Below are 12,599 nucleotides of genomic sequence, written 5' to 3'. Positions count from 1 at the left end.
TATGCAATCAATTAATAGCTATATATATACTTGCATGAAAAACTTTAAGGTGCTGGTTATTGACTTAGAAAAAGAAACAAGAACTAGTACAAACAGTCAACCTCGTACATGTGACCCGCAGTCCCGCAAGTTCCAGTAAAAGTTTTGTTTGTATAATGCATAATTTGATCAACCCCCCCCCCCCCCCCCCCCCGACTTTTCAGAACCCCAGGGTATACTTAGAAAATTCGGCAAATCAAAATTGAGGGTCATGTGCTTGTTTTTTTGCTAGATTGATTTGAAAAATTTGGACCTCCCCCCACCCACTCCCCATAAAAAAAATATTGGGTGTCTAGGGAGTCTATAGGAATATTTAAAACACTTTAGATTCAATAGACATTTTAATGAAACCTCTCACATTTGGCAATAAACATAAGTCAACCATGTGTTAAGAGACCGCCAAAGTTAACCGGTATTTTTGTACTGTTGATAAACTATATATGCTATTATGAATCACTTTATTATTACACACTCTATTAAGATGTTTGTAAAATAAAACATTCTGCAAAATAACTGTTTCGTTTGTTTCAATATATATAACCAGTCATCATCAATCAGAGTTATTAATCATCTTTACTTTTTCTGTAAAAAAAAACCCAAATCAATCTTAGTTTGCGTGTTTCCCAAGTACGCTGGCCCTAAAAGGTCTATTTATGTATTCAATTCAAGTATGTGTGGTCCCTTGATACAATGTCCACCGCCCAAACAAGACACTGTCAATACTCGTATAGTTAACCTTACCAGTGTTCGTGGGTTCAGTTTTGTTTGTTTGTTTTGGGTTTAACGCCGTTTTTCAACAGTATTTCAGTCATGTAACGGCGGGCAGTTAACCTAACCAGTGTTCCTGGATTCTGTACCAGTACAAACCTGTTCTCCGCAAGTAACTGCCAACTTCTCAACATTAATCAGAGGTGGAGGACTAATGATTTCAGACACAATGTCGTTTATCAAATAGTCACGGAGAACATCAGTACTAGTACTTTTAGTAACTCCCAACTTGTACGACGTTAATCAGAGTCAGAGGATGAATTAATGTCATCCATCCATCAAATCGTCAAGGAAACGTAAACTATGGAAAACATTAGTCTGGGTGTCTCTATCTTGAGCCCTAAATTTGAACATCTGTCCGCTCTAAAACTTATGTAGTATGCAAGTTATTTTGTAAAACTTGACAATATTCTCCTACTTGTTCTATTTTCATCAAATCTTCAATCCCTAAAATAACTCTGTACCTGGTAAATCTATGGCTACAGCCCTGAAACCTCCAGTTTTGTATAAAAGCTGTAGTGTCCACATTGGACCACTGGCCCAGGTTTCCGATTTGAATGACTGTCCATGCAAAAATAACACATTAAGTTTGGCGTCATCGCATTTTGTTTCTCTGTAAGCTATAGTTACCTCCTGAAATAAATATATTCCTTTTATTTTGTGTCAGATCTCAACCCTTAAATTTTACTAAATTTCTATAACAAACTTGTCCATCTTTCAGTTTGGAAAGTATCATTAACTGTTAAAAGAGCTGCTTATCAAGAAGATACTGACTGAATGGCGAACTGTAAGTGCAGATCAATATCATGCTGCATGGCCAGGCTGATAATGATCTGCACTGGTCGCAAGGGCAGAATCAATCGTTCCCAGCATGATAAGGGTTAACAAAAATGCCTATTTTTTCTCATTCAAATTGTATTTTATTCTCAGTTTGTTCTTTCCAGGAGATGTTAACAATAACAAATGAAAGGCAAGTAGAAATCAGAACAAAAAGTCAATTTAGAAAGTTTGCTGACTGGCTGCATTAGGCAAGTATTCGATTAACACTTGTCATGCTGGACACGGTTGATTCTGCCCTTGCGACCGGTGTAGATCATGATCAGCCTGCACAACCGTGCAGTCTGATCATGATCTGCATTGTTCACCATTCAGTGAGTATCTTTTGGTAAGCACCCCCTTTAATCAATAAATGGTTCCAAAAAAACAAAGACAAATATCAAACAGGGAATGCCACGCACCAAAAACGCAGCCTCCTCAAAACGAAACCCACAGCACAGTTGAAAGATGGACAAGTTCATTTTAGAAATTTAGCAGGGTAAGGGTGGACAATACAGCATGGAATACAGGTGTCATAATATCAGAGGTTGTACTGTATATTGGCGGCGGTTACCGCCAAAATTAGTAAATATACAATCCATTCATAAACAAGTCAGTCAGTGCAGTGCATTTCAACGCCATCTAGTCTAAAACTCCATCCCGTCCAATAAATTTGCATTCAACGCATTGTAATTGGAAACCATTTAACACAAAACTTTATCCCATCCATCTAAACATGGAACGATGCATTGAAAAACGTGTTGCGATGCACCGTACTATGAAATCATCCAACAAAACATGGTACCATCCAGCTCAATGTGAAGCCGTTTAACACAACATGAGTACGTGCAGTGTAAAATGAAATGATTTATTACAACTTGACGCCGTCTAATGCATATTGAAATCGCTTTGTGTAACAAGAGCTCGTCGAACACGAAATGCCCCCCTTGATGCATTTAGTAATTGCACAAGGAACAGAAATTATATACTCACTGTAAACAAAAGTTCTACCATTCTGGTTTAATCTGACCTTGACATTTAACCTATTGACACTAGGCCCAAGCGTTCTTGAGTTATTGCCTGGAAACCGTTTTACTGTTCCTGGTCACTGTGACCTTGACCTTTGACATATTGACCTCAAAATCAATAGGGGTCATCTGCTGGTCATTACCAACCTGCCTATCAACTTTCATGATCCTAGGCCCAAGTGTTCTTGAGTTATCATCCGGAAACCGTTTTACTATTCAGGGTCACTGTGACCTTGACCTTTGACATACAGACCTCAAAATCAATAGGGGTCATCTGCTGGTCATTACCAACCTCCCTATCAATTTTCATGATCCTAGGCCCAAGTGTTCTTGAGTTATCATCCGGAAACCGTTTTACTGTTCAGGGTCACTGTGACCTTGACCTTTCACATACTGACCTCAAAATCAATAGGGGTCATCTGCTGGTCATGGCCAACCTAACTATCAATTTTCCTGACACTAGGCCAAAGCGTTCTTGAGTTATTGCCGGGAAACCATTTTACTGTTCCTGGTCACTGTGACCTTGACCTTTGACATACTGACCTCGAAATCAATAGGGGTCACCTGCTGGTCATGACCAACCTCCCTATCAACTTTCGTGACCCTAGGCCTAAGCGTTCTTGAGTTATCATCCGGAAACGGTTTTACTGTTCAGGTCACTGTGACCTTGACCTTTAACATACTGATCTCAAAATCAATAGGGGTCATCTGCTGGTCATTACCAACTTCCCTATCAATTTTTATGATCCTAGGCCCAAGTGTTCTTGAGTTATCATCCGGAAACCGTTTTACTGTTCAGGGTCACTGTGACCTTGACCTTTAACATACTGACCTCAAAATCAGTAGGGGTCATCTGCTGGTCATTACCAACCTGCCTATCAACTTTCATGATCCTAGGCCCAAGTGTTCTTGAGTTATCATCCGGAAACCGTTTTGCTATTCAGGGTCACTGTGACCTTGACCTTTGACATACAGACCTCAAAATTAATAGGGGTCATCTGCTGGTCATTATCAACCTTCCTATCAACTTTCATGATCCTAGGCCCAAGTGTTCTTGAGTTATCATCCGGAAACCGTTTTACTGTTCAGGATCACTGTGACCTTGACCTTTCATCACTGACCTCAAAATCAATAGGGGTCATCTACTGGTGGTGACCAACCTCCCTATCAACTTTCATGATCCTAGGCCCAAACGTTCTTGAGTTATCATCCGGAAACGGCTAGGTCTACATTCCGACCGACCGACCGACCGACCGACCGACCTACCGACCTACCGACCGACATCTGCAAAACAATATACCCCTCCTTTTTCAAAGGGGGGCATAATTAAGAGCGGTGTATAATAACTTGATGCCATGCAGTCCAATGTGAAGACGTTTAACGCAACATGAGTTTGTGCAGTGTAAAATGAAACGATTCAAATTCTGATGCATACTGAAACCGTACGTGTTGTGTGATTTGGAGCGGCGTATCAAAATTTGATGCCATGCAGCCAAATATGAAGCCGTTTAACGAAACACGAGTACGTGCATTGTAAAAGGTTAATAAGACTATCAGTTCATAAGTTTGCCCTGTTATAGATATAGATTCTGGATCAGTTTTACATAAGAATATCTTAAAATTTGTCCTAAAACCGACCTTGTGGTAAAATTCTAACATTTAATTTGACACTGTTCCTGCGATTTATCTGACTTATTTTCGTGAAACATCTTTCTTCTTAGTTTAAGCTTTGTCAGAAGTATGCTTCGTGAAACAGACTCAGTAATAGAAAGAATAATGACAAAATTAACAAACACTAAAAATCTCCCGAGTTAATTATTAATCATATAATATCAATGTAAGCATGTTTATGTTTTAGACAGTATGTCAAAATTACATGTACTTCACTGTACAGTGCATGTTAGTTTGTTTGTTTGTTGTTTTTTCGGGGGGGGGGGGGGGGGGGAAGATCTTATGCCATTTCTAAACAGTATTTCATTTAAGGTGGACAGTCAGTTTCCTGGATTTCATACGACCTGAAAGGGGCTTTGTGAACCGAGCGAGCGTAGCAGATACTTGTGGAGATAAAGTTAATACTTGTATGAAATCCAGGAAACTGACTGTCTAACTTAAATGAAATACTGTTTAGAAACAGCATAAGATCTTCCGCCCCAGCCCATCACCGAAAAAACAAACAAACAAACAAAAATTGACAAAACATTGCACAGTGAAGTACATGTAATTTATACATACTGTCTAAAAACATAAACATGTTAACATTTATTTTATATGATTAATAATTAAATCGGGAGATCTGTAGTGTTTGTTAATTTTGTCATTATTATTTCTATTATTGAGTCTGTTTCACGAAGCATACTTCTGACAAAGCTTAAACTAAGAAGAAAGGTGTTTCACGAAAATAAGTCAGATAAATCGCAGGAACAGTATCAAATTAAATGTTAGAATTTTACCACAAGGTCGGTTTTTAGGACAAATTTTAAGATATTCTTATGTAAAACTGATCGAGAATCTATATTTATAACAGGGCAAACTTATGAACTGATAGTCTTATTAACCCTTTACAATGCACGTACTCGAGTTTCGTTAAACGGCTTCACATTTGGCTGCATGGCATCAAATTTTGATACGCCGCTCCAAATCACTCAACACAGCTTCAGTATGCATTAGACGGCGCCAAGCTTTAATGAATCGTTTCATTTTACACTGCACGAACTCATGTTGCGTTAAACGTCTTCACATTGGACTGCATGGCATCAAGGTTTTATACACCGCTCTTAATTACACAAAGCGGTTTCAATATGCATTAGACGGCGTCAAGTTGTAATAAATCATTTCATTTTACATTGCACGTACTCATGTTGTGTTAAACGGCTTCACATTGAGCTGGATGGTATCATGTTTTGTTGGATGATTTCATAGTACGGTGCATCGCAACAAGTTTTTCAATGCATCGTTCCATGTTTAGATGGATGGAATAAAGTTTTGTGTTAAATGGTTTCAAAATACAATGCGTTGAATGCAGTTTTATTGGACGGGATGGAGTTTTAGACTAGACGGCGTTGAAATGCACTGCACTGACTGACTTGTTTATGAATGGATTGTATATTTACTAATTTTGGCGGTAACCGCCGCCCATAACTGTACTTGTAAACCTAAACAGACATTATACAATTATCGACTTATCAGGATTTATCAACCCAAAAAAAGTTATATTCACCGAGCCGAAGGCGAAGTGAATATAAATTTTTGAGGGTCGATAAATCTTGATATCAACCTATGAAAAAGTCAATAATTGTTTTATTACATGAATAGATGTATAGTCAGTCTTGTTATTACAATTGTTTTCTCATTATATTGGACGATTGAAACTAGAAAGATTGCCGCCTATTTTTAGACCAAATTAGGATGATACTGGCTTTCCAAGCACCTACTTCGATCTATTTTTATATCGTGTTATTTATAACCCAAGATAAGTTGATATGATATGTACTCATTACTTTTCGAACCGTTTTCAGCCAATCAGAGAAAAATTAGAATACAGTCATGTAATAAAAACCACTATCATTTAGAACAACCTTTTCTTGGTCCCAGCTGTTGATATATACATGTGTATATGTGTTACAACTGAAAGTGAACTTTTGAACATTTACTTTCAAAGAAGTAATGTAAGAAAAATCTCCTAAATTGTTCTTGGCAGAATCTGTAATAACTACTTTTCCAAATTCTTTATGAACAATTTATTCAAACTCATACATGTGAAAATGGCAACGTCTTTAAAACGTCACAAAAGATGTATTGTCAGGTAGACTGTGCCAACCACTAAGATTCATATAGTAAAAGTACTTTCAGGATCAAGTATTTTCTCTTGAGTCCTTAACCTAAAATAGGAACACTCCTGTTCACATCATATTTCCTTAAACTGTGTTGTATGTATACAACTGTTCAAACTGTTCAAACTCCCTAAAATGATATAGCTCCTGCAAGTTCTTAAGTTTTGATTGAATTCTAATGACACTAGAAATCATCAAGCTGTGTTTGCTGGGCTTAACGTTACACTAATAACTATCGTCACTGACAGCCATTGTCACTGCCAACCATTTTCCCAGACAGATATTGTAACAGACAGCTATTGTCACTGCCAACTATTATCCCAGACAGCTATTGTCACTGATAGGTACTGTCACAGACAGCTATTGTCACCGGTAGCTACTGTCACTCATAGCCAATGTCAGCTACTGTCACCGAAACCTATTATCATCGGGCGCTATTGCCTTGGACAGTTATTGTCACTGAAAGCTTTTGTCGCCGGCGGCTAGCTATTGTCACTGATAGCTAGTGTCACTGGCAGCTATTGTCAATAATAGCTTTTGTCACCGGCACCTATTGTCGAGAACAGCTATTGTCACTGGCAGTTACTGTCACCAACAGATATTGTCACTAACAGCTAATGACACCGGCAGCTATTATCATACGGCAACTTTCTAACTTAACTGTAACAGCTGCAAGAAGACTGGATGAACCATTTAGCTTTGACAAGCCACAATCTCAGATAACTAGTGAATAGCTGATTTAAAACTAAATTAGTTAAAAATAAAGAAAACACAAACCTTATCACCAACTTTAACCTTTAAATCAGTTACATGTGTGACCGTAATACTCTTAAGGTCATCAGTACTGTCTTTGGAAGCCTGGGCTTTTTCTGTGTCTTTTGATGGACTTCTTTGCCCAAGGTCTACATTTGCGGTTGGAGCTGTTCTTTTTGACATCTTGAAATAAACTATGCCGACAACTATCACACCTGAAACATATAATATAATGTCACATTCTATTTATCTGCCTTATAATATCAAATAAGTATTAAGGTTTAGGTGTATACCGAAACACAGACGAACAACATCTATTCAAACAATCTACATGACAATTACATGTTCCGCTGTATTGTTCCGTACAATCGATACTTGAAATATTCTAAAAAGGTGTCTCCCTTAAAAAATGAATATCATTTGTAAAGAAATGAAATAAACAATTTAAGAAAACTAAGTTCGATCTAGTTAATAAGTGAAATTTTAGCACTGGGACAATATTACAAATGCATCAAAACAAAGATATGTAACAGTTCTTTGACTTTGACTAAACTATGTTTCCTCTTTTCATACCGACACAGTTATAGCTCATATATCATGACAACATTCAAACCAATCATGGTGGAACCCAAGGTGCTCTTCCGGGCATCATGGGTGGGCAGCTTCCACAAGCCAGTTAGATGGCTTCTTCCCAAGAAGAATTCTTAGGTTCAAGTGAGGCTGGAGCACATCTTTGAGGGGCAAGTGATTTAAAGTAAATGACCTTAACCAATTAATTCTCCTAACAGTTCATCTTCTGACCAGTATGTAGTGACCTTAATCTAAACTGATTTTACTTAGAATTTTTGCAATTACAGACACGCTCTTCTCAAGTAATGTCAACTTCTCCACATGAAACAGAGGTGGAGGATGATTTACTTCAAGCAAATGGCATACCACTTGTCTGGTATCAAGTCTGCTTCATCTTAACCTTTACCCTGCCTAATTTCTAAAATGGACTGGTCTATCATTCAATTTGGGCAGTATCATTTATAATGCCAAATGGTATTTACTGAATATTTACTGACTGAACTGCGAACAAGGCAGACCATGATCAGCCTGCACGTACAGATGTGCAGGCTGATCTTGGTCTACACTGGTCGCAAAGGCAGTATAACCACAAGGACCAGAATGGAAATATTGAGTATTGAGCTTATCTCTACTCTTTTTCATTGCGTTATCCTTCGTATAACCTGGCACATTTCATAGAGATAGTACCGAACATGTTAGATAATAAAACACTAAAGACTGAATATAATACTTAAGTCTTGATCTGATCATTTTTAAGTATATTATTTAAGATTTTCTGAAACTTTTTATTCAGTTATGTAGCTGCTCTTGCAGATATGGTCCGAGAGCTCAAGAACTTTTATTGCAACAATTGAGGCCAAAAGAAGTTTATATTTTTTAGTAATTTTATTTCATATCCTCCATAAAAACCCATTTCTAAAGTGTCAGAGCCGTGCCAATCTATATTTTGTTCACTTATGTTTGTGATAGGGGAGGTAAAACTCATTTTTTTAAAATATAGGGGGTAGGGTAAAGTTTACTTCTACCAGTTTTTTCCCTGTTTAATTTGTGTAGCTATCTGATTGTCAATAAATGTATATATGTCAACCAATGTCAGCAAAAAGAAATTCATTATAAAGGAATGAAGGACAAACTTGATAATAAAGGTCAAAAGTCAAATTTATGTACAAATCACAAAAACTGGCATATTTGAAAATTATTTTTATTCTTAAAAATTAGTTTGTTATCATAAGTCACTCAGTTTTACTTATGTAATGTATCTATACCAGCCAAAGTCAGAAATGCAAATCTTATTGCAAAACGTCAAAGTCAATCCTGATAATTAAAGGTCAAAATTCATTTTCATGCAAAAGTGTGACAAATGTTACCTTTATTATTTTAATCTGTTTAATATGTATTCACATTATTAGTGACTGAAGTTAATTCGTTTTAATGTCTGAATGTCAGGCAAAGTCAGCAGTGCAGATTTAACCCCGGAACTGTCAAAGGTAAAGCTTATATCAAAGGTCAAAGGTCAAATTTGTGTGAAAAAAAAATTGCATGAATAGCTTCTGTTTGAAATATAAATGCTATTTCAATCATTATTAGTAATTGTTTTGATTTATTTTGATGTATTATTCCCAACGATGTCAGTAATCAAAGATATAGTCTGAATTCAGAATGTTCAGATGTTGATAAATAAGGGTCAAAGGTCATTTTCAAGTAAAAGAATGACAACATGCTCTTTCGTTTTTCTCTTGTTGATAATATCTGTCGAATATCAACGATATCAGTTCATATAATGTATTAACAAAACGGATAAGTGGCCTTTAATTATTAATACGGATCAAAGCCAAACTATGAAATAGGAATAGGTGGACAATTACTGAAAAATATTTCATATCACTAAAAAATTATGTAGCAGCGTGTCAACGTGTTTAACAGTAGATTTGTAACACCTTTCGGTGCATTTAGTATAAAGACGAAGCTATCTTATTTAAATTTCTAAACCTGTTTTTACATCGAGAAGGATACAGGTTAAAACTATTTGTATCATGATTTTCTGTATCACTTATATATAGTAATATCGATATTTTTCAGAGATTCTCAATATCAACGATATTAACTCTATAACATAGAAAAATGAATAAAGTAAAACCTGTCAAGAATGAAAGAAAAATAAATTACAAAAGTTGATTGAATAAAAAGACCTGCAAAAATAGAATTGTTAATTATTTTAATAAAGTATGACTCGACCTACACACAAATTATAAAAAGATAGGTCCAAACATATCCATGATACAAATTGTTGGGAATTGACGCACGGTCTAAGGTTAAATTTACAATATACAAATTAACACCACTTTCGAAAATACCTTACTTTACTGTTTTTGAATTTACAAGTACGTTATAAATAAAATATCGCGATCCATTAATATCAATGTTAGGCGATGTCTGGTATACACATAAAATTTCAAAACATTCAAGGTCAACCATAATATTGAAGGTCAAAGGTAAAAAAAAGAGTAAAATGTTGCAATAATATTACCTATTTGTAATAATTTTTATTGTTTTAAATTAAAAGTATTTGTTTTGTCATTTTAGTAACTGATCGTTGTTCATTTTACTGTTTATATGTCAGACGATGTCATGGAAGAGAAAATAAGTCAAGGTCAAACCTGATACTGGAGGTCAGGTGTCACTTTGTATAAAAAAATCACAAAATGTAGCATACTTACTAATTACTTTGTTCAAAAATAGCTTGTTGTTTAAATTTACTGTTAGCAATTTGATTTAATATATACATGTATTATAGCAAGGTCAGCAAATTAGGTCATATCAGTCAAAGGCAAACCTATTATCAAAGGTCAAAGGTCAAATTTGTGTAAGAATTAAAAATAACAGCAATTTTGCAATGAATTTTCCTTACTGTGTAGGTTATTTTTGTCACTACTAGTAAAACTGATCATTATTCATTTTTAAGTATATATAACAGACAATATCACTGTTGAAATAATAATGAAAAATTAGTCAAGGTCAAACCTGATATTAAAGGTCACAGGTCATTTTGATGTAAAACAATTCAAAATACAGCATTTTTTTAAAAAAAAAATGTTATTTTGTTCATTGAAAATAATTCTGTCTTATGTTTATTTGTAAGTCAATGTCAGCAATGCATATCTTATTTCAAAAACAGTAATTGGTAGCTTGTATCAAAGGTTAAAGGTGAAATTTGCGTGAAAACCGCAAAAGTAGCATTTTTGAAATACTTTACATCGTTTAAAGGTATTTTGTCATTATCAGTATCTTATGGTTATTCCTTGCAGTTTCATACATGTATATATAAGGGTCAATGCCAACAATAAAGATATCATAAGACATGAGTCTAGATCAGCCCTGGTGTTAAAGTTTAAAATTCAGTTTCGGGTAATAAATTCAGATAGCACTGTTATTTTATTTCTTTGTTCAAAATATTTTGTTAAAACTTGATGTTAATTCATTTTAATGTTAACCTTTACTTACTTCCTTACTGCGTTCCATCTTTTTATGGCCGTTTTATATCTTATGATTAGATGAACTGCACCGTTTCCTGCGGGTCGCTGGCATGTCTCCACAGTTTAGTATCAAATGGGACGCTGTTGGCCTAACTTTCTGGCATGCTTCTTCCCGATAGGAACAGCTCTGCAGAATGTGAAACGGTGTTTGTTCCTCTGATCCGCACTGACATTTAGCTTTCTCTGCAACACCCAGCTTCTTCATATGTTTTCTCAGGCCACAGTCTTTAGTGCGCTGACGGAAGACAATTAATTGGCTGTGCCTGCCTGTTTAGCTAGTGTAGATTGTCCTTATTTTGCAGGTAGCCTCCATTTATGTTCTTCCAATCTGACGCAAAGCTGTTCTTCCACAGAGTCTGAGCTTCTCTCTGTATGAAGTTGGGGGTTTGGGCTGAATTTGCCTGGTTGCTTCCCTCGCAAGTTGTGCGCAGCTTCATTTCCAGCTATGCCAACATGTGCAGGAATCCATCGAAATGCTGCATTGTTGTTCTCAGACAGGAGATTGATGTTTTTCAACAGCTGTTTGATTAAGTTGTCTGATGAACCTGCTGAGAGAGCCTGAAGAGCTGACTTGGAGTCTGTTAGGAATATATTGTCCATTTTCTCCTCTCTCAAACAGTTCGAGTGTCGCAGATGAGGGCTTGCATCTGGATCTGTAGTTGGAGCATCTCTTGCAGACTATATGGGAGAGTGTGAGAGAGGGGCTGTCTGAAGATTTGATGTAGGCACCACTCCCAGAATTCTGAACTGCATTTTCCACTGATCCATCGGTAAATGCTTGGATCCAAGAGTGTGCTGGATAGCGATTATTGATCATTTCTAGCGTAAGAGATTGTTAGTAAGCCTGATGTTGCTTTCCCTTTTCCTCTACTCCTGGCACCTCCAATCTGATCTTGGTAGCACATTTTCTGGGAACCCATTAATTGGGCTCGAGCGGCTCTGCCTCTGTGTCCAGTGCTGCTGCTTTCCCTTTTTGCAGGTCTTTGACGATGTGCTTGAGACTCTGCCTTTTCAGTCAGTTCTTGATTTCGTTCTCGAATTTTGAGTGGAGTGGGTGGGATGGTAGTCTCTTTGTCTTTTCTGCATGCACAAAAGCTTTGTACTGTCGTCTTGTCTCTATGGGCTCAGAGTTGGCTGTCTTTTCCATTTATTTTATTGGAGTTGTTTTCATTACTCCGGGATTATCCTCAGACCTGAAATTTAACCTTGTCCAGTTTATCTTTATTGGTTTTGGAAGTAGGTACCAATGAGGTTGATGCGTA

General features: G+C 36.4%; 1 protein-coding gene across 9 annotated transcripts in view; it reads right to left on the bottom strand.

Annotated features, from left to right (window-relative positions):
* LOC123557000 (protein ABHD14A-like) overlaps positions 1–12,599 on the bottom strand; it is a 31,428-nt gene that overhangs the window by 11,216 nt on the left and 7,613 nt on the right. For all 9 annotated transcript variants that reach the window (XM_053525495.1, XM_053525498.1, XM_045348166.2 and 6 more), the window contains 2 exons: positions 7,259–7,449; positions 1,272–1,440 (listed from right to left, as the gene is read on the bottom strand). In XM_053525495.1, coding sequence (XP_053381470.1) covers positions 1,272–1,440; positions 7,259–7,417 — 328 coding nt within the window. In that variant the 5' untranslated portion in view covers positions 7,418–7,449. The remainder of the gene's footprint in view (positions 1–1,271; positions 1,441–7,258; positions 7,450–12,599) is intronic.

Source organism: Mercenaria mercenaria, chromosome 15, assembly GCF_021730395.1.
Source record: "Mercenaria mercenaria strain notata chromosome 15, MADL_Memer_1, whole genome shotgun sequence".
Classification (NCBI taxonomy): domain Eukaryota; kingdom Metazoa; phylum Mollusca; class Bivalvia; order Venerida; family Veneridae; genus Mercenaria; species Mercenaria mercenaria.
This window is presented reverse-complemented; position numbering and strand designations above follow the sequence as displayed.